At 48.0% G+C, this 21,364-nt stretch overlaps 1 protein-coding gene across 2 annotated transcripts in view; it reads right to left on the bottom strand.

The window, feature by feature from the left end:
• Window positions 1-723: 723 nt before the first annotated feature.
• The window catches only part of TOX2 (TOX high mobility group box family member 2), a 156,517-nt gene continuing 135,876 nt past the window's right edge, over window positions 724-21,364 (bottom strand). The window contains exons 4-9 of one of the 2 annotated variants that reach the window (XM_040248346.1): window positions 8,487-8,726; window positions 6,051-6,278; window positions 5,488-5,568; window positions 4,056-4,451; window positions 3,240-3,367; window positions 724-1,721 (exon numbers count right to left, since the gene is read on the bottom strand). In XM_040248346.1, coding sequence (XP_040104280.1) covers window positions 1,685-1,721; window positions 3,240-3,367; window positions 4,056-4,451; window positions 5,488-5,568; window positions 6,051-6,278; window positions 8,487-8,726 — 1,110 coding nt within the window. In that variant the 3' untranslated portion in view covers window positions 724-1,684. The remainder of the gene's footprint in view (window positions 1,722-3,239; window positions 3,368-4,055; window positions 4,452-5,487; window positions 5,569-6,050; window positions 6,279-8,486; window positions 8,727-21,364) is intronic. The other variant, XM_040248347.1, reaches the window with a different exon arrangement.

The raw sequence follows: 21,364 nt of genomic DNA on the forward strand, positions 1-21,364 counted from the left end.
TCTCCGCTTTGAATTACCCTGGATCCACCAGGGCTGGACACCGGCACATGGAGCTTCCTCTGTCTGGGTCATGGGCCTGGTTTGGGGGTGCCTAAACCTGCCCCTCATCTCCAAATAGCTGTGTCATGAGGCTCAAGAGCTGCAGTTTCCCCATAGCTCCTCCACACCAGGCAATTGTGATTTTTTCCAGAAACGGTTAAAATAGTCACATAATTATTACTTTATTTTGAGGTTATCACCCCTAACATCTGTCAGGAAAACCAGTTAAGAGTTCCCTGTCTGAGATGCTTGCTATACTCGGGTTTGGAGGAGTCCCTCTTCCCACCCTGGGCTCCTGCTGCCCTGAACACACCTCTCACCTCTACCAGCTTGGAAACTTCCAGAGGACAGAAGCTCCATCAGGGGCAAGGGAGTGGTTGGGAGGGGCTCACTGTGGTCACCTGCCAATGGGAGCTCCTGTGTGGCCAGCACGCAAGGCCAGAGCACCTTGAATCATCATAGGAACCTACTTGCTGGCACCGTCATCGCCCCACTTCTACAGATGGCAAGACGGAGGCCATCCAGGCTCTGTCACCCGCAAAGACCCTCAGGGATGGAGAAAGGGCAAGGGGGACTTTGCCCTCAACCTGACTGACACAAGGGGCTCTGTCCTGGCGAATCCCACCACCAAGGACCACTGCAGAGGGCCTGCCCCTGGCTTACCAAGTGTAAAGAGAGACAGGCTTGTTTCCAACTTTTCATCAGTTTTATTATAAAGAAATTCGAGAGAAGCACTGGGCACCAAGACAGACATTTGCAGGGTCAGAAAACAGCTGCAAACATTAAGAACCCAAACCCAAACCAAACCCCCAAAGCACACACACTTTATGATAGAAACTGCAATTTTGTTCTCGATTGTTCCTCGTAAACAGACAGAAGTAGTTGCTGGCTGTTTTAAATAGATGAATGTATGATTTAAAAAAAAAAAAAAAGCGTGATGTCTCTGAATGTGGCTATAAATTGTCCAGTTCCTGCTGTACAGAGGGTGAAATGGTTTGGCAGCCTCTTTTGTGCACGTCTCCCTTAAGATAAAACTTAAAAAAAATGTGCTACGGGTCATATAAAATGCTTTTTTTTTTTTTTTTAACTTTTAAGGAATCTACTTTCCGCCCCACCCCATCCCAACAAAATAATCTTACAGGTGTCTTCAGCACAGCTTCTAAAACACGTAGTCAACTAATACTTACATGGAGCCAACAGTTTATAAGTGTCATAATGTCTTGTTCACACTGTAAAACCAGATTTGCACGTCTGGGGCTGAGCCGACCCCCGCCCGGAGCATCTGGGGGTGGTTTCCTGCGGCAGGGCCACCGGTCCAGGGGCAGCTCCGGCGACCGTGGGCTCTGGCGCCAGACGACCAGACGGAGGGAACGGCGGCAGGCGAGGCGCGGGGTCCACACGAACCCTGGAGCAAGCGGTCAGGGGGCGGGAGGTTCCAGCAGGGTCTTTGGGCTGGCGGCGGGCGGCGGGCGGCCTCTGCAGAGTCTGCTGGGAGGTGAGGAAGAGCCTCAGCCCTGGGCCCGGGCGTCTCACTGCGCTCGGCGCCGGCGCCCTGCTTCCTGCCGAGGCCTCTTTTCTGCTGTCAGCCCTTCAGGCTCTGAGCAGCGCCCTTCCAGCAAGCCTCAGGGAAGGCAGGGAGACAGGCTTAGGTGAGGTAGAGCGATTTATCCCTGGGGAGCAGGCTGGGGAGAGAGGAGGGGCTGTCAGAGCTGATGTGACCGCCCCCCACCCCCGCCAAGGCGTCCCCTGGTCCTCACGGGGCTGGACACAGAGCCCGAGTGCGTGGGGACAGCCGCTCACTGGCCGTTCATCCCCTCGCCGGATTCAGCGGCCCCTCGGAAGATGCGTGAAGGTCTGGGCCGGTCCCGTTTTGACTATGCACCGGCGGGCGTCGGAGGGGTGTGTGTGTGTGTGTGTGTGTGTGTCCGCGCGCGGAACCAAACACCCTTCCTGGAATCCTGGTGGGAGATGGTCCTCAGCGCTGAGGATACAAAAAGCTAGAACTTTTTAAAGTTGGGATCAAATCTCCGTGCTTCCACTACAGGAGCTCTGGTTCAATCCCTGGTTGGGAAACACAGAATTCTGCATGCCACGCGGTGCGGCCAAAAAATAATAAAAAATTATTTTATTTTAAAAAATGGGACCAAATCTGTGCTGTGATTGGAGCCCAGAGCTCCCATGAGATCAGGCCAACGCCAGAGAGAATAGCGCTGAAACATGGCGGGGGTGGGGGTTGGGGGGGTGATGGGGCTCAGGATGGGGCGACACGTGTATCTGTGGCCGATTGATCTTGATGTGTGGCAAAAACCATCACAATATTGTGAAGTGATTATTCTCCAATTAAAATAAGTTAATTAATTAAAAAATAAAAGCCAGTCTCTGGCTGAGGCCACAGCCTCGCCAGGCTCCTCCCTGCCCCAGCCCCACTACTGGTGCAGGTTCTCCCTGAACAAATATACGTCATTAAGGGCACCAAATTCCCGCTTCAGGCTCTGCTCCGAGGGAAGCTGACCAAAGACGGTCGCTCTAGCTATGAATGCCACGTGGAAGCACTTGTGAGAAAAGAAACCAGGGTGGAGACATCCCTGGTGGTCCAGTGGTGAAGAATCCGCCGGCAGGTGCCACCCCTGCTCCAGGAAGATTCCACGAGGCTCAGGGCAACTAAGCTCCTGCGCCACAACAACTGAGCCTGAGCTCTAGAGCCCGGTGAGCCACAACAAAGACCCAGTGCAGCCAAAAATAAATAAATCTGCCCGTGGAATCCTCCAGGCAAGAATAACTGGAGCTGGTGGCCATGCCCCTCTTCAGGGGATTTCCCTGACCTAGGGTCGGATCTGGGTCTCCTGCACTGCAGGCAGATGCTTTACCATCTGAGCCACCAGGGAGGACTAAATAAGTAAATAAATCTTAAAAAAAAAAAAAGGAAAAGAAAAATAATAGGATGGAAGGAGAACCAGCAAGAGCGAAGATGGGCCTCAGTGTCCCCCACAGGCCTGGCCCCAGACAGCTGAGTCCCTATAGGTCCTTGCTTGGTTCTAGTTCCTCTCCTGACGACGCCGGGCACCTGGTGCCCACGAAGCCCTCCTGCAGGTGACAGTGATCTGCAGTGTCCCCGTTGCCCTTTCCACCCTGACACCCCATCCTCATGCTACTCGCATCAGCTGTGCCCACCGTGGGCAGGGGTCGGGGTGAGGGCCCACCTGCAGGTGCTGACGCCACACTCGGTGCTGGGGTAACTGCTGTCCCAGTCTCCGCTGCTCGTGGGGTTGGATGGGCCAGGGGAGCGGGATCCGGAACCGCTGGGGAACTCAGAGATGTGAGGGAAGTCCTGCCGAGGGGGGAGGAGGAGGCGGTGAGCAAAGGAGAGCCAAAGGGGTGCCTCTCAGGCAGCGCGGGGATGGGGCTGTTCCCAGAGACACTGCCCTGGCTTATACGAAATTTCTGCTCTGCCCATTTGCCTGGACCACTTCTTTCTTTTCCCTGGTAGAGCACCTTCTGGAAAATCCAGTCCTAGTCTTAGCTGCAAGGGTGGGGTGCTGGTGGTAAAGGACTTTCCTTCCCTGGACCTCAGTTTCCCACTCTGTAAAATGGACTTACTGGGCTGCATGACCTCCCAGGGTCAAGCAGGCCTTGTAACTCCCAGTGTCTGTGGAGCAATTAGCAGGGGTCAAGCTTCAAAGGCTTCGGGGAGAGCCAGGAGCTAAGGCTCTGTGGCCTCAGTCTCTCTGGCCAGAGAGCAGGAATGGACAGAAGCTGAGACAGGAGGGCCTAGGATACCCTAGGAATCTGAAGAATCTGCCTGGCAACCTGCCAGCTGTTCTCTGCAGCCAGTGCATCTCAGGTGAGGCATACTCATCCCATTTCACAGATGTGGTCACTGAGGCTCAGAGGGGTAAAGTGCCAAGGCTGAGGTTTCACAGGCCATGAGTGGCAGGGCCAGTATTTGGAACCCCAAGCTGCCTTCCCTTTCTGCAAGGGGGTTCCCCAGGAGCACATTCTCACTGGGTCCTGCTTACCTGTGGCCCTGGAGGTGAGGGGCTCACGGCCAGCTGCACCTGGAGTGCCATGGGAGTGGGCAGGACGGGAGGCTGGGGGGCTGGGGACATGCTGACAGGTGGGCTGAGGAGGGTGCCCTGGGCGTGGGGTGGCAGTGGCAGCTGCTGGTGCAGGGGTGTGCTGAGAGGGAAGGAGGGTGGCGGCGGTGGGGAGGCGCTGAGGCTGGGCAGCAGCGACTTGGAGCCCAGCGTCCGGGCGAGACTGGCAGGGGAGGCCCCACTGCGGAAGGCCTGCAGGTCAGATGGCGTCAGGAAGGAGGCCAGGCCTGGCATGGCGTACATGGGCTGCTTGGGGGGGAGCATCTTGGCCGGCGGGTTCACCTGAGCGCTCTTGGTCTCACCCTGGTCAGGGGAGCTCTGGAAGGAAACAGACACCAATCTGGATAAGCTGGAACCAATATGGATAAGCTGGAACTTGGGCCACGAGACCCACATGGTTTTGTAACCCACTGGCTGGCTCTCTTGTCCCTCAGGGGAGAGCAGCGGACTCACGAGAGATCACTCAGGACCCACCACCCTTGGCTCTGACCATCCAACCACCCCGTATTTTAATCCCTGGGGGTTCCCCTGTCCACGGGCGAACCCATGCTTCTCAGCCTGGCCTGAGGCATGAGCGTTGCCCAGCTGGGTTATCCTCTCCGTGGGCTTCTCCCAGCCTCTGTGCCTTTGCATGGGCTGTTCCCTTGATTTGGGACACCCTCTTTGCTTGACCCTTTCTGGCCCAATTCAGAAACCATGTCCTCTGTAGCAGCTGCCAGATCACCTCCCTCCCCGGCTTGGACCACGCAACCACCACCATGCGGAGCCTCCTGTGATACTGGTGTCGACAGAGAAGGCTGAGCATAGGACAGGAGTAAAGGCCAGTTTTGAAGACGGGCAAAACCGGGTTTGAATCCTAGTACAGCCATTTAACAGACTGGATACTTCCAGGCAAGTTGCTTAACTCCTCTGTGTACTGGTTCTTGTTGGAAGAATCATGTGAAATGACATGCGTGTAAAGTACGCAGCATGAGCTGGCACACAGGAGGAACCCTGGAGAAGGGGCCGCGTGCGTGTGTGCTAACTTGTTCAGTTGAGTCTGACTCTGTGTGACTCTGTGGACCATAGCTCTCCAGGCTCCTCTGTCCATGGGGATTCTCCAGGCAAGAATACTGGAGTGGGGTGCCATGCCCTCCTCCAGGGGATCTTCCCCACCCAGGGACTGAACTCAAGTCTCTTATGTCTCCTGCATTGGCAGGTGGGTTCTTTACCACTAGTGCCATCTGGGAAGCCCAGAGAAGGGACCACATTGGTCTTATCCATCCCTTTCAAGACCTGTGGTGTTGACCGTTCCCATGGACTTCGGGTCTTGTTCTATTCCTCAAGGACTAGGCTTAGGGATCCCAGATGTTACCTTGGAAACAAGGCTGGCCCTGTAGGCTGCCAGAGCCTTCAGATACTCCTTCTTCGCTGCTTCGGTCTTCCTCTTGTAGGCCTGAAAGATCCAAGATGTGGGTGATATCAGGAAGAGGTCAGGTGGTCAGCCTGAGCTCATAGGGCTGGTAACTGGCACTAACCTCTGGGCTAGGTCTGCTTCTATTCCCCCCGCAGGCCCTTGAGGGGAAGCCACAGGCTTATGGCCAGTGGGTAGGAAAGCTGTGACCTGGACCCCAGACTTTCAGAGTTGGAGGCACACGATGGATGGAGATGCTTGTTCCCATTTAACAGATGAGGCAGCAGAGGTCCAGTTTCCTCCCCCACTTAACCAAGTCGCTAGTGAACACAGCTACAGAACAGCCAAATGGGACCGGCCCTACCTCCCTAGTTTACAGATGGGCAAAGTGAGCCCAGTAGAGTCCTCAGCAGAGGCTGGGCAGAGGCTAGTTCCCCTAGTTCCAGAGGCTGGACCTGGTTCCAGACCCTCCAAGTCTGACTACAGAGCCTTGGGGGATGGCCCAGAAAGGGATGGGGGCTCACCTGCTTCTGCTCCTCTCCCAAGCTGTCCCACATGGAGGCCACAATTTTGGACACATCCCCGAAGGTCGCACTGGGGTTCTGTCCCTTGATGGCGGCCTGAGTGTCTCTGAAGAAGAGTGCGTAGGCTGACACAGGTTTCTGCGGCTCATTGGGATCCTTCTTCTTCTTCTTCTTTGGGTTCTTGGCCTTTTTGCCAGGATCGGCTGAAGGTCTCTTTTCTCCCGACATCTGCCCGGGTGAGGGGAGTTAGAAAACCAGAGAAGCCCAGGACCTCCAGCTAACCGACCCAGCCTAGGCCGAGCTGGACCTTCCTTAGCTTTTCCCAGCTTGCCCAGCCCTGCTCACACATCGGCAATGCTCTGGCCACCCCCTGGGCTTGAGTATACACACACATAAATCACCCACAAGCGAGTGTGCACACATGCCCTGGGTACGAGCCCTGGGTTTTTCATTCAGAATGATGGTAAAGTTCATTCAAAAAAACTCAAGAGAAAGAGACAAGTTACTGCTGTATAGAGCAATAAAACTATCACCTCTGGGCCTTTAGTCTTTTCTGCTGCACAAAAGTCATTTGTGTCTCTACAGGGAAAAGTTAATTCGCCTTGTAATCGAACAAAAATCACTTACCTCTCCATCACTTCCCCCCTACCCTAAGCTAACATCTTCCTTTACAGAATGTAAAAGCCCCCATCAATAATGAGGGAGGGATCAAATGGAAGGTATTATCTCACAGAGAATCATTAGATAATTCTTGAGCCTGTTTGATGAGGCAGTGATATGCCATTGAAAGACTGTGCAGTTATCTGTTTTTGGACTATTTCCAAGTTTTGGATATATATTTTTTTTTCTTAACACCTCTCTCTTCTTGTGATCACAAATAATCCCCAAAGATTATTCTTGATTGAATAAGACTGGTCTCTTCCACCACATTTCAGCTCTGTGACTTGGGGCAGGTGGCTTAGTCCTTTTGACCCTCTTTGAAGTTGCTGGATGGGAGAGAGATTAACGTAACTGTCGGCAGGGTGACCTCACTTGGGATACCTGGCCTCTGGTGCAGTCAGACTCCAGGATCTCAGTACTGTGGGCACTTGGCTTCCAGGATGGAGGCGGTGGGCATGTCCCCGACCGACTAGGACTCCCAGGCCACCCAAGGACCAGGGATTTTGGCCAAAGGCTCTGGATCCTGCTACAAAGACTATGGCTCTAATGCTCTAAGAAAATGAAGGCGATATCGTAAACTGATAAGGAACCCATGGGCCAGACTCAAGCCTGCGGGTCTGAGGGAGTGAGGGGCAGTCTGTGACCACATCAGTCCTGCTCTTGAGTGTTTCTCTGCGGCCACCTACCTCTCCAAGCCTCAGTTCTGTCTGCCTAGCAGACGGGGTGTTGCAGGTGATTTAGAGTACGTGTGCTGGAGCCAGACTACAACCATCTTGGTTTAAATCCTGGTTCTGTGACACCTGATAAGTCACTTGACCTCTCTGTGCCTCGGTTTCCCCATGTGCCAATCAGAGATAATAAAGGTACCTACCACATAGGGTTCTGATAAAGATTATATGGATTAATACCTGTCATGTCCTTAGAATAGTATATGCCCCATGGAAGTGTTTTAGAAGGGTTTGTTAAATACAAATTAAATTAAATTAAAAGCACTTCCTGCCTAGACTACAGTAGTGACCAAGTTACCCTGAGGATGAAGCTGGACCAGGATCCATATGTGCCCACCCCAGCCAGGATGTCAGGGTTTCTGATGGATGCCACAATTACTGCCCCAGGCCTCTTCAGGGACCCCACGTGGAAAGAGGTGAGAGGCCCTTATGAAGAAGAAAGGGAGACAGGCATTGTGGGAACAAGTCTTGATTTTACCAGCGACTCACTGGGAGATTCCGGGCAAGCACAAGCATCCTTGGCTTTTCTGGGTCTCTGTTTTCTGCTCCAGTAAAACAAGATGCTCTTTGACAGGGAGGGAGGGTTGGAGTCAGTGCAAGGAAAGGTCAGGAGCTGGACAGGTGGTGAGCTCCCATTCCCTAGCATGTTCTTGAAGAAGCAGGACAACCCCTGGTTCCAGGGATATGCGGGGGTCATGTCCCCAGTGGCGGATTGTTTTTAATGCTCCCTTCCACAGTGATGCCCAGAGATGCCCTCTGCTGGATCACACATCTCTGAGGTCCTCCTGAAAGGTCAAAGTGGCCACAAGATGTGGCCCTGAGGATCTTGCCAATGCCATCAGTGCCACCGAAATGACCCACTGGCCATTGAGGAATTAGATGTCATCATGTTTTCCCAGAATTTTCCTTGTTTTCCGACAAAGGGGACAGTTATACTCTTATAGTCTTTTCTAGAGGTAAGCAATGCCCATCCCCGCAGGGCCTGTCCCTTGCTGATGGGAAGGCGTTCTAAGGCATCTGAAGCCTTTGCATCTCCATCCCCACGTACCTTGAAATGTGCCTCCGACTCCTCCTCCTGAGTTGAACTGGAGGGAGAGGGGGTCGCTGACTTGCTCCCTGGGGGTGATGGGGAGCTGTGGGCGATGCCGCTCCGGATGCCCATCTGAGAAATGAGCTGGGACTGGCTGAGGGCGCTCATGTGGCTGGCCAGCATCGCCGGGCGGCCCAGCAGGGGCCCTGGTCGGCCCGAGTCATAGGCAGCAACCTCCGAGTGGACCATCTCCTGGATCTTAGAGAGGAGGAGATTGCGTGCCGAGTTAGAAAGGGCCAGCACATTGGCATTGTCAGACTCAGAGGAAGGGATCTGCTCTGACCTGTGGCTTCCTCAGGGACCCCTGCACGATTCGGTGCACCCCTGGGGGGTGCCATTCTGCTGACAGTCACCCTGGACGTCTAGATGGTCAGCATCTCAGCCCTCGTGAGAAAGCCCAGTTCAGTTGTGAATAAGTTATTTGATGATATTGGATCTTCCCTCCTGAAGCATGGTATATCTTTGCATTTATTCCCTGTACAGCATAACAGCAAAGAGCAGAGATGCTGGAAGCTGCTTGCACTTTGAAATCTGGTTCCACTTGTACGCTGGGTGACTTTGGCAAAGTTACTTAACCTCTCTGTGCCTCAGGCTTTACATCTGAAAAATGTGGATAATGATTAAACCTACCTTCTAGGGATGTTAAGGATTAAATATGCCTGGCACACGGTAAGCCCTATATTGTATCAGCGTTTGTTAAATACAAAAGATAAATTCCCTTAAGAACGTTTGCACTTTCCCCCCACCACCATAGGTCAGTAGTTTTCTTACTATCTATTCCCCAGGATATTTTCTAACTGGTTATTTTTGGAATATAAAGAAAACTACTGAGTTTGACATACAGGCACTTCTCGTACTAATTATATTTAGAACAGTGTGTATTTTTCACCTAAATATTATATATGTATATAGATACACACGCACTGTTCAGTGAAGCATACCAATTTGCATATTTTTGTAGTTGTTTTTATTTCCTTTAAATTTGTGGTCAAATGCTAATTTCTAATATCTCGTATCTGTGTTTTCCTTTTACTTTTTATTAGAGAAGTTCATCAGTTTTCTATTTTATTTTGTGTTTTTTTTTTTTCCTTAAAAGAATCAAATCTGAAATTTGTTTATCTGCTCTACTCTTTCTCTGCTTTCTAATTCTTTATCTTTATTCATCTCTTTATAGTATCTTTATCTAATTCTTTTATATTTATTAATCTCTTCTTCTGCTTTTGCAGATTGGTTGGTGTTGCTTCTCCCTCAATTCTGAGTCACATTTTCAATTCATTATTTTCATCCTCAATGTTTAGAAATATGTTTCATGCTATGAATTTCCCTCTGAACATGACCTTAGCTTTTCCCAGACTTCATCTCATGAGATTTTCATTATTATTCTTTTTTATATACTTATTCCTAAATTTTATTTTAAATTTCCTCTCCCATGGAACCGATGTTTAAGAAGACTTTTGGAATTTCTGAGGTTAAAATTTTTTGTTGTTTCTTTCCTTTTTGCTAGTCATTTCTCATAACAAAAGTGATCAAAGAATATAATCTGTACTATTTGTACTTTAGAGAATTTATCCCGGTTTCCCTGGGGACCCAAACATGCTTATTTTTTAACATTCTTTTTTTTTGGTAGTAAAACATGCATAACATGAAACTTACATTTTAACTATTTTTAAGTCTACAGTTCAATGGCATCAGGTCCATTCACACAACCATCATCACCATCCAACCACAGAACTCTTTTCATCTGGCAAAATTAAAGCTCGGTACCCCTTCAATACCCCTCCCCATTCCTGCTCATTCTGCCCCTGGTAACCACCCTTCTACTTCTGTCTCTATGAGCTTGAGTATTCTAGGTGCTTCACTTAAGTAGAATCATACAGTATTTGTCCTTTTGTGTATGGTTTACTCCACTTAGAGGCTTCCCAGGTGGCTCAGTGGTAAAGAATCTGCCTGTCAAGCAGGAGACATGGGTTCAATCCCTGGGTCAGGAAGATTTTCTGGAAGAAAATAGCAATCCACTTCAGTATTCTTGCCTGGGAAATCCCATAGAAGAGCCTAGGGAGCTACAGTCTATGGGGTCGCAAAGAGCTGGACACGAGTTAGCAACTAAACAACAACAATATTCCACTTAACACAATGTTTTCAAGGTTCACTCATGTTCTCCCACGTGTCAAAATTTCCTCCCTTTCAAAGACTGAATACTAATTTCCTTGTATGAATATACTGGACTTCCCAGGTGGCCCAGTGGGTAAAAAATCCACCTGTAAGGCAGGAGACACAGGTTCAATCCCTGGGTTGGGAAGAGCCCCTCGAGGGGGCATGGCAACTCACTCCAGTACTCCTGCCTGGAGAATCCCATGGACAGAGGAGCCTTGTGGGCTACAGTCCATAGGGAGGCAAAGAGCTGGACACGACTGAAGTGACCGAGCACACACATGCATGAATATACTACATTTTCTTTATCCATTCATTCATCATCCATTTGGGTTGTTTCTACTTATTGTAAAGGATGCTGCTTTGAACACTGTGGTATACATATCTGTTTGAGTCCCTGCTTTCTTTTTTAAAATTTCTATTGGAGTATAGTTGCTTTACAATGTTGTGTTAGTTTCTGTTGTGGAGCAAACTGAGGTCAGTTATACGTGTACATGTATAATATATCCACTCTTTTCAAGATTTCCTTCCCATTTAGGTTATCACAGAGCACTGAGCTCCCTGGGTTACACAGCAGCTTCTCATGAACCATCTATTTCATACATAGTAGTGATATATGTCAATCTCAATCTCCAAATTCTTCCCACCCCCCAAAGATGTTTAAATTTTGTGTCCATTGCACAGGGTTTGGAGCTGTGTTTGCAGATTAATAGTGTAACATTTCTCTGTCCTGTCAATGACGATTATTTTGAGTCCTTTGGTTTGTCTAAAGTGAAAGTAGAAGTCGCTCAGTCGTGTCCGACTATTTGTGACCCCATGGGTTATACAGTCCATGGAATTCTCCAGGCCAGAATACTGGAGTGGGTAGCCTTTCCCTTCTCCAGGGGATCTTCCCAACCCAGGGACCGAACCCAGGTCTCCCACACTGCAGGCAGATTCTTTACCAGTTGAGCCACAAGGGAAGCCCAAGAATACAGGAGTGGGTAGCCTATCCCTTCTCCGGGGGATCTTCCCGACCCAGGAATCGAACTGGGGTCTTCTGTCTTGCAGGCAGATTCTTTACCCACCGAGCTATCAGGGAAGCCCCTTCGTTTGTCTAAGTTGCCAATAACTTTTCTGCTTCCATCAAAATCTCTCTTTGAAGCTTTTGTTTTGGGAATTTGATATTGGTTTTTACATTTTACAATGTTGTTCAGCCACAGAAAAGAAGGAGACCCTGCCTTCTGTGGCAGTGTGGACAGTCCTTGAGGGCATTATGCTGAGTGAGATGAGTGAGACAGAGAAAGACAAATCCTTTGTGTTCTCCTACGTGACTGGCGTACTTGGTAAAGGACCTGCCTGCCAATGCAGGTAGACATAAGAGATAAGGGTTCAAGCCCTGGGTTGGGAAGATCCCCTGGAGTAGAAAATGGCAACCCACTCCAGTATTCTTGTCTGAAAAATTCCATGGACAGAGGAGCCTGGTGGGTTACAATCCATGGGGTCAAAAAGAGTCAAACACCACTGAGAGATTAAGCATGCATGCGCACGCACGCACACACGTGTGCACACACACACACACACACAAATAGTAGAACGGTGGTTGCCCAGGGGTTGGAGGAAATGGGTGAAGGTTTTCAAAAGTCAAAATTTCTAGCTATATAATGAATAAATTCTGGGGACCTCATGTACAGTATGGTGATTATAATTAACAATACTTTATTATATAGTTGGGGAACCTCCCTGGTGGCTCAGATGGCAAAGCGTCTACCTGCAATGCAAAAGACCTGGGTTCAATCCCTGGGTCAAGAAGATCCTCTGGAGAAGGACATGGCAACCCACTCCAGTATTCTTGCCTGGAAAATCCCATGGATGGAGGAGCCTGGTGGGCTACAGTCCATGGGGTCGCAAAGGGTTGGACATGACTGAGCGAGCGACTTCACTACTATATAGTTAAAAGCTGTTAAAAGACTAGATCCTAAAAGTTATCACCACACACCCACTTATTGTGGTAATTATTTCACATTCCCTGGTGGCTCAGTTGGTAAAGAATCTGCCTTCAATGTGGAAGACCTGGATTTGATCCCTGGGTTGGGAAGATCCCCAGGGAGAAGGGAAAGGCGAGAATTTCATGGGCTGTATAGTCCATGGGGTCGCAAAGAGTCAGACATGACTGAGTGACGTGAACTCCCTGATGTTCAAGCTGGTTTTAGAAAAGGCAGAGGAACCAGAGATCAAATTGCCAACATCCGCTGGATCATGGAAAAAGCAAGAGAGTTCCAGAAAAACATCTATTTCTGCTTTATTGACTATGCCAAAGCCTTTGACTGTGTGGATCACAATAAACTGTGGAAAATTCTGAAAGAGATGGGAATACCAGACCACCTAACCTGCCTCTTGAGGAATGTGTATGCAGGTCAGGAAGCAACAGTTAGAACTGGACATGGAACAACAGACTGGTTCCAAATAGGAAAAGGAGTACGTCAAGGTTGTATATTGTCACCCTGCTTATTTAACTTATATGCAGAGTACATCATGAGAAATGCTGGACTGGAAGAAACACAACCTGGAATCAAGATTGCAGGGAGAAATATCAATAACCTCAGATAGGCAGATGACACCACTCTTATGGCAGAAAGTGAAGAGGAGCTAAAAAGGCTCTTGATGAAAGTGAAAGAGGAGAGTGAAAAAGTTGGCTTAAAGCTCAACATTCAGAAAACAAAGATCATGGCATCTGGTCCCATCACTCACAGGAAATAGATGGGGAAACAGTAGAAACAGTGTCAGACTTTATTTTTTTGGGCTCCAAAATCACTGCAGATGGTGACTGCAGCCATGAAATTAAAAGATGCTTACTCCTTGGAGGAAAAGTTATGACCAACCTAGAGAGTATATTCAAAAGCAGAGACAGTACTTTACCAACTAAGGCCCGTCTAGTCAAGGCTATGGTTTTTCCTGTGGTCATGTATGGATGTGAGAGTTGGGCTGTGAAGAAGGCTGAGCACCAAAGAATTGATGTGTTTGAACTGTGGTGTTGGAGAAGACTCTTGAGGGTCCCTTGGACTGCAAGGAGATCCAACCAGTCCATTCTGAAGGAGATCAGCCCTGGGATTTCTTTGGAAGGAATGATGCTAAAGCTGAAGCTCCAGTACTTTGGCCACCTCATGTGAAGAGTTGACTCATTGGAAAAGACTCTGATGCTGGGAGGGATTGGGGGCAGGAGGAGAAGGGGACAACCCAGGATGAGATGGCTGGATGGCATCACGGACTCGATGGACGTGAGTCTGAGTGAACTCCGGGAGATGGTGATGGACAGGGAGGCCTGGCGCGCTGTGATTCATGGGGTCGCAAAGAGTCGGACACGACTGAGCGACTGAACTGAGAACTGAACTGAGTGACTTTCACTTCACTTCACTTCACTTCATATGCATGCATCAAATCATCAAGCTGTATCCCTTAAACTTAAATATGTGAAATCTCGATAATATCTCAATAAAGCTGGAAAAAATTTTAAACACTTTTAAAAAAGAGTAGGCTTTCAAATCTATTCTCTAAGCACCTCTTTTCCATCCCAACATGTATACACTTTTCTTTCCGTGAATTTTAAACAAGGGCCTGACATTATTTCTTCAAGGGCACATTAACCTTGGGGCTCTGTGTTTAGGGCTTGCTGTCTGTTTCTTTCTTTCTTTCTTTTTTCCTTCCTGGCTGCCTGCTTTAGAATTCTTCAATCAGATATTCCTGACTCAGGAGTTTAATATATGACCAACACTTGATAATGGCAGACTTTGAATTTTTGTAAATTTTCTAAGTCTGAAATGCTCCCAAAGTTGTTCTAATTTGCACTGCCCTCTTTACTAGAGAAGTCAGACATCTTTTCATTTATTTCCTGGACATCTGGGTTTCTGTTTATACTACTGGTAGGGGTGTAAACTAGTAAGATACACACTTTAGGAAGCAATCTGATGATACATATCCTATAATCTAGCAAATCTACACCAAGATATAAAGAACTTTCCCACATACACAAGAACACATATATACTGCAGAAAATTTTAAAGACTTTGAAATGGGCAAATGAATGCCCTTTCAATGGCATCCTAGGTGTTGGCTTAGGGTCATCTGTTTCTATAGGAATGTATACTTTTGTCTTTGACTAGGCTATGGGCTTCCCAGGTTGAGCTAGTGGTAAAGAACCTGCCTGCCAATGCAGGAGACATAAGAGACGTGGGTTTGATCCCTGGGTGGGGAAGATCCCCTGGAGGAGGGCCCGGCAACCCACTCCAGTATTCTTGCCTGGAGAATCCCACAGACAAGGAGCCTGGCAGGCCACAGTCCATAGGGTTGCAGAGTCAGACACGGCTGAGTACTGAGCATGCACACAGGCTATCTGCTGTTTCACAAATTTAGTTGTGACACGTGGGATCTTTAGTTCATATAAACTCTTCATTGTGACATGTGGGATCTAGTTCCCTGACCAGGGATTGAACCCAGGCCCCCTGCATTGGGAGTGTGGAGTCTAAGCCCCTGGACCACCAGAAAAGTCCCCCTTGCCTTTTTTTTTTTTTTAAAAAAAAGGTGTTTTTATTTTATTTAATTTATTTTTTGGCTACATGGCATGTGGAATCTTAGCTCACCGACCAGGAATCAAACCCGCACCCCCTGTGTTGGAAGTGCAAAGTCTTAACTCCTGGACCACCAGGGAAGTCCCTATTTTACAACTTTGTATGCTGTACAAAAATGATATTAGTGCAACTTATTTTTTATCATTAATTTTTTAAAGAAATTGTGGTAAAATACACATAGGATTCCCCAGTGGCTCAGTAGTAAAGAAACTGTTTGCAATACAAGAGACCTGAGTTTGATCCCTGGGTTGGGAAAGATACCTTGGAGAAGGAAGTGGCAACCCACTTCAGTATTCTCACCTGGAAAATCCCATAGACAGGGGAGCCTGGTGGGCTACAGTCCATAGGGTCGCAAAGAGCTGGACATGACTGAGCACAGAAACCCACACATAGGATAAGATTTACCATCTTCACCATTTTGAAGTACAGAGGTCAGTGGCGTTCAGTATAGTCACACTGCTGTTACTGTCACTACAGTCCATCTCCAGAGCCCTTTTCATCTAGCAAATCTGAGACTCCGTATCTATTAAGCCATAACTTCCTGATTCCTTCCTCCCTGAAGTCCTTGGCAACCATTATTTTACTACTATGAAATTTGACTAGTATTCTATGAATTTGATTACACCAGGTACCTCCTAAAGTGGAATCATACAGTTCTTTTTCTTTTGTGACTGGCTTATTTCACTTAACGTAATATGCTAATGGTCTTCCATGTTGTAGTGTGCCTCACACTTTCCTTCCTTTTAAAGGCCAAATAAAATTCCACTGTATGCATACACTGCAGTTTGTTTATCCGTTCGTCTATTGATGGACACTTGGTTGCTTCCACATTTGGCCATTGTGAATAATGCTGTTACGAATGTGGACGTCCAAATACCTCTTCAAGATCCTGCTGTCAATTCTTTTGGACATGTACCCAGAAACAGAATTGTTGGATCATATAGTGATTCTATTTTTAATTTTTGAGGAGCTGCCATATTGTTATCTTAAGGGCTTGCACCATCTTATATTCCTACCACTAGTGAACAAGTGTTCTAGTTTTTCCACATCCTTGCCAACACTTGTTTTCTCTCTCTCTCCCTTTATTTATTTATTTTTTTGATAGTAACCATCCTAATAGGTATGAGGTGAAATGCAACTGACCCTTGTGCATATAAAGGCAAAAAATGTTGTCTCGTCGAGGTACTAATTGATCTTACCATGTAGAAAAGAAGAACCTGAACATTATATTCTTGCTCTATAGATATCAATCAGTTCTGCATTTATTAGAAAATTTATTTCAGCACTCTTGATTGCCTATATACATACTTATTCATTAGGTTCTCTTTTGAGCCGGTTATAATATTTTAGTGGCTTCTTCATTAATGAATAAATTGAATAAACTGATGTTTCATTTTATATTTATATGAGAGTTATGATATTACCTTTCAAAAATGACACATTACGAAGTTTGTTATGGCATCTTTTAACTTCAGAAAAATTTGAAATAATCTGAATGTTTGCGAGTTGGGAAATGGTGGAAATTTGTGATCTATTCACACAACGGAATTCTATGCAGAGTCAAGCGAATGGCGTGGAGGCACACGCTGATGATGATGAACTCAAACCGATACTGAGTGGAGAGTTTCAGAAGGATGTGCACAGGAGAACAGCTTTACGTAGGCATTCAAGACATAAAACAGCACTGTAAAGTGTTTATATAGGATCTGAATAGAGACTTTTAATTGTATCCAATTCTTCATGATCCCATGGACTATAGCCCACCAGGCTAATCAGTCCATGGAATTCTCCAGGCCAGAATACTGGAGTGGGTAGCCATTCCCTTCTCCAGGGGATCTTCCCAACCCAGGAATGGAATTTGGGTCTCCTGCGTTGCAGACAGATTCTTTACCACCTGAGCCGCTAGGGAAGCCCAAAATGTGTTTATAAAAATGTAATAAAGGCCTAAAAACACCTTCTGTGGTGCAAGTATGCTGAAGTCTTTACTCTGTGGATCCCGATTCCTCTCCTTCAGTAAACAACACACACAAGAAGCCTTGTCTCAGGCCTAAGGCATCCTCCATCTGGTCAACTGGTCTACGCTTTCTGTGGCAGCATCTCACCGGCATTGAGTCACACTCACTTATTTCCCACCTTTAAGTGAAAATCTCCCTTATTTCCAAGGCTCCTAAAGACTTCTGCCCCAACTTTCCCCAGCACAGTCAGCTTCCTCACTGTCACTAGGCCCTGCCCTCCCACCAGCAGCTAGTCATCTAGTATCCTCATTACTACCAATACCACTTAATCATCTTCACCTTGCTTACCACTGTCCTCATCAGAGGAAGAAGATGAGAAACTTTCGTTAAGCATTTAATATGTGCCAGAAGCAGTGCTAAGCTTTTCCATCTATGGCCCATTTAATCATCAAATAAGGTGGATAATATCACCATCTCCACTAAAGTCAAGACTCAGACAGGTTCAGAGACTTGCCCATGATCACACAGTTACTTCAGGTGGAGCTGGGTTTCCCCAGACCATTGTACTTTCTCTCTAAGCTATGACACCTTCCCCAAAGACAGCCCTCAGTCCCTGACTCCAACAACTGCTGCCTCTCCAGGCAGCCCTCTTCCCTCTGTCCAGGGCCTGGTTCCTTCCTGGTTGCCCAATTACCTAACCAATCTCTCCTTTCTGGTCTATTCCAGCCCACTCCTCCAACACTGGCATTCCTCTAGCTTTATCTGACTTTTTTTCTTCCAGGCCCCCTGGGTGAGTTGTGGCTTCTGCATGGATGCCTACAGATAGGGGGCATTTCCCAGAGATGATTCCAAATTCCCATATCTTGCCTAAGAAAGTGTTTTGGTTAAAGCCAATTTTAGAATTTGGAAGGAAAAAAGGTGAGCTCACAGGAACAGTACACAGAAATGGTCAGACAATGTCAATCCCTCCACACATTCTAGAATTCTCCATCAGCTCACAGGACACATTCCCCAATCAGAATTCACCCTGGTGAATTGTTGGACAACCATTGCCTTTTGTCCTAATCAACTACAGCAGATGCTGTGAGGGGCCTGCCCGTTTGCCTCTGGCCTACTTTGGAGGTCCCCCTGCCTGTGTCCAAGGGTTATTGCACTGGCTGATGGCTTCCTGCATCTCCCTTCCTGAGAGTGTTTTCTGTCCAAAGAGGCTGGAAGTGCTGAACCCAGAAGTAACCTTCAACCCCCGAGGGACAGCAGTTTGTGGATAAAACCTCAGCATCCCCTGCTCAAGAGGACAATTCTGAGTTGCATCCCATACACTTCTTGGAGGGTCCGGAACAGGATTCCAGGTGGTCACAGCTCACCACCCTGCCCTTTCTTGGCTTTCTTCCCTTCCTGTCCCTCTTCCCTTCTTCCTTCCCAGAGCATCCTGGGATTACCCCCAAGCAAACTATGTGCACCCAAACATTTGTGTTGGAGTCTGCTTTATGGGGGATCCCAAATGGGGGTCACAAATTAAGACACCAGCCCTCCTCTTGGCTCCCAGCATAGCTTCTTCAAGCCCAGGTGCTCTGTTGGCCACCAGAGTGACCCTTCAGGAGTATAATTGTCTCTTCCCTGCTCAGAAGCTTCCTGTAGCTCCCTCACGACCTGCTGGCATGGTCCTACCCTTGTAGGATGCCCCCACCCTCTGCACCATCTCTTTCCTCCCAACCTCTCCAGCTTCTTCCCAGAGCTTCCTGGGACATGTGGGCCTCTCCCTAGAATGGAGACTGCTTCCTCCGTGGCTCACTGGTCCTTTCTTCTGTATCATCATCTTCGAGGCTAATCTGAAACATCATCTCCTCAAAGAGGCCTTCCCTGACCGCTCCCCCTCCTCCCTCCTTTGGCCATGACTTTGACCTGGGCCTACCCCAAGGCTCGTCCTGGTAGGGAGGGAGCATCTGCTTATGTGCAGAGAGATAACGTGCTTCCCCAGCACCAAGCAGGTGGCCCAGGCCACAGCTGGCGCTTATGAGATGGCTGGTAACTAAATGAACCAAGCCTCCTGCTCGTCTCATGGAAACATATGGTCACGTCCAGGAGCCACATCTGAGCCTCTCCCGGAAGGATGAAACAGAGGAAATGGTAAGGCGGCGGCGCTGTGAACATAATTAGGTTCTCCTGGCTTAATAGATTCTCAGGGCTGCGGGACACAAAGGTGTTTTTCCGCAAAGCTTCATTTGCAACCTCTATGGAGAGCAACCCAGATGCCGAAGGCACCTCCACATAGCAGGGTGAGATGCAATCACACCCGTCTCCTTCCCACTTTCTGCTGATTCACGGCCGCACATCGGCCCTGCTTCCTCTGAGGCAGGGACAGGGTGTCATTCAATATGACCTCACGCTCTGCCCAGGGACTTGGAGTTTTTTTTCTGGAGGCAACAGTGGCTCTGCTTAATTCTCTCATTGAAACCTCTACCTCAGCTCCAAAGAGTCTGGAAACTTCTCCTTATTTCTGAGCACAATCAAACCCCAAAGGAAAATGAACAAGCCACTGACCATCATTTTACAATCCCTTCCATAGTCTCAGAGGAGCTCCTTCCAACAGATACTAATATCTCTGTTTCATAGAAGATGGTAAGAATAGTCATAATAATACCAATACTTACTATCATAGTTAGTAAGTGCTATGTCCCAGGCATTGTGGTAGGAGCTTCATGAACAAACTTTGACATAAACCCTCCTATCGTCTCCCTCTTATAATAAAGATGCTGAAACCCAGAGAGGGTAAGTAACTTCCAAGGTCACACAGCTAGGTAGTGGGAAAGTCAGAATACTTGCTGTCTTCAAAGACTGAGATAATTTTACTGCATTCGCTGATCTTTTTTTTTTTTTAATGTTTTTAAATTTTATTTACTTATTTTGGGCCCCACTGGGTCATCATTGCTGCACGCAGGCTTTTCTCTAGTTGTGGGGAGCAGGGCTACTCCCTAGCTGTGGTGTGCAGGTTTCTTACTGAGGGGGCTTCTCTTGTTGCAGAGCACAGGCTCAAGGGCACTCGGGCTTTAGTAGTTGCAGCTGGAGGGCCCTAGAGCACGGGCTCAGTAGCTGTGACACACAGGCTTAGTTTCCCTGCAGTGTACCCACAGATCTCAACACCTCTAATACGGGTGGAGGGTAATGAACCCGCTCTCACAGGGCAGCGGTAAGGAGCCAATGAAAAGAGAACTGTAGAGAACCTGGCACATAGTAGATCTTCAACCTGAGAGGTTTCCTTTCCTTCATGCCCTCATGGACTTGCTCGGGGTGTAAGCTTCAATTGGATCTCAATTGGGCTAAGAGGGCAGAAGCAATGGCAATTTCTAGAATATGAGAGAAATATGCAAGAAGCCAAGAGGAGGCAGTGATGACAATAAAAATAACAGCACAAGGCCTGGCACAGGGCTGGTACTTCAAAGATATTTGTCATAGTTGTTAGATCAGGAGTTCGGAAACTTCTTTTGTAAAAGGCCAGATATTAAATATTTTAGGCTCTGTGGACCAGATGTAAGTGCTCAATTCTGCCATTATAGCACAAAAGGCAGTCACAGACAAGAAGTCAATGAATGGGCATGGCCACGTTTCAATAAAACTTTATTTATAAAAACAAGTGGAGGGCCAGGTTTGACTTATAGACATGGATTGCCAACCCCTTGAATGCTGTTAAGTAAATAGACATGGTAATAGAAGCACTACTCTGTATTTGGCAGTTAACATCTGTCAGGCACTGACCTAACTACATTTCATTCTCACCCAGTCATGGGAGGAAGATGTGTTTATCAGGAGCATTTTACAAAGGAGGAAGCTGAGGCTCAGAAAAGTGCCTGAGGTCAACAGTGGTAAGTGGCAGAGCTGGGATTTGAATTAAGGGTTGACTAGTTCCCTGTGTCTTCAGGTACTACCTCACCCTCCTGCTCAGCTCTGTCCTAGAACACAGCTGCTCAGTATGCTGCCCCGGGCCCAACCCTGCCCTGGCCACCAGCTGGGCTCTTGCTCTGCCTGACTCATATCACAGCCTCTGTTTCAAATCAGAAAGGTCTGGAAGAGCGGCAGAGACCTTTGGCCATTGTCCTCTGACTCTGAGCTTCCGTGGCTGTCTTGAGCC

The sequence above is a fragment of the Oryx dammah genome, unplaced genomic scaffold (genome assembly GCF_014754425.2).
Source record: "Oryx dammah isolate SB20612 unplaced genomic scaffold, SCBI_Odam_1.1 HiC_scaffold_10, whole genome shotgun sequence".
NCBI lineage: Eukaryota > Metazoa > Chordata > Mammalia > Artiodactyla > Bovidae > Oryx > Oryx dammah.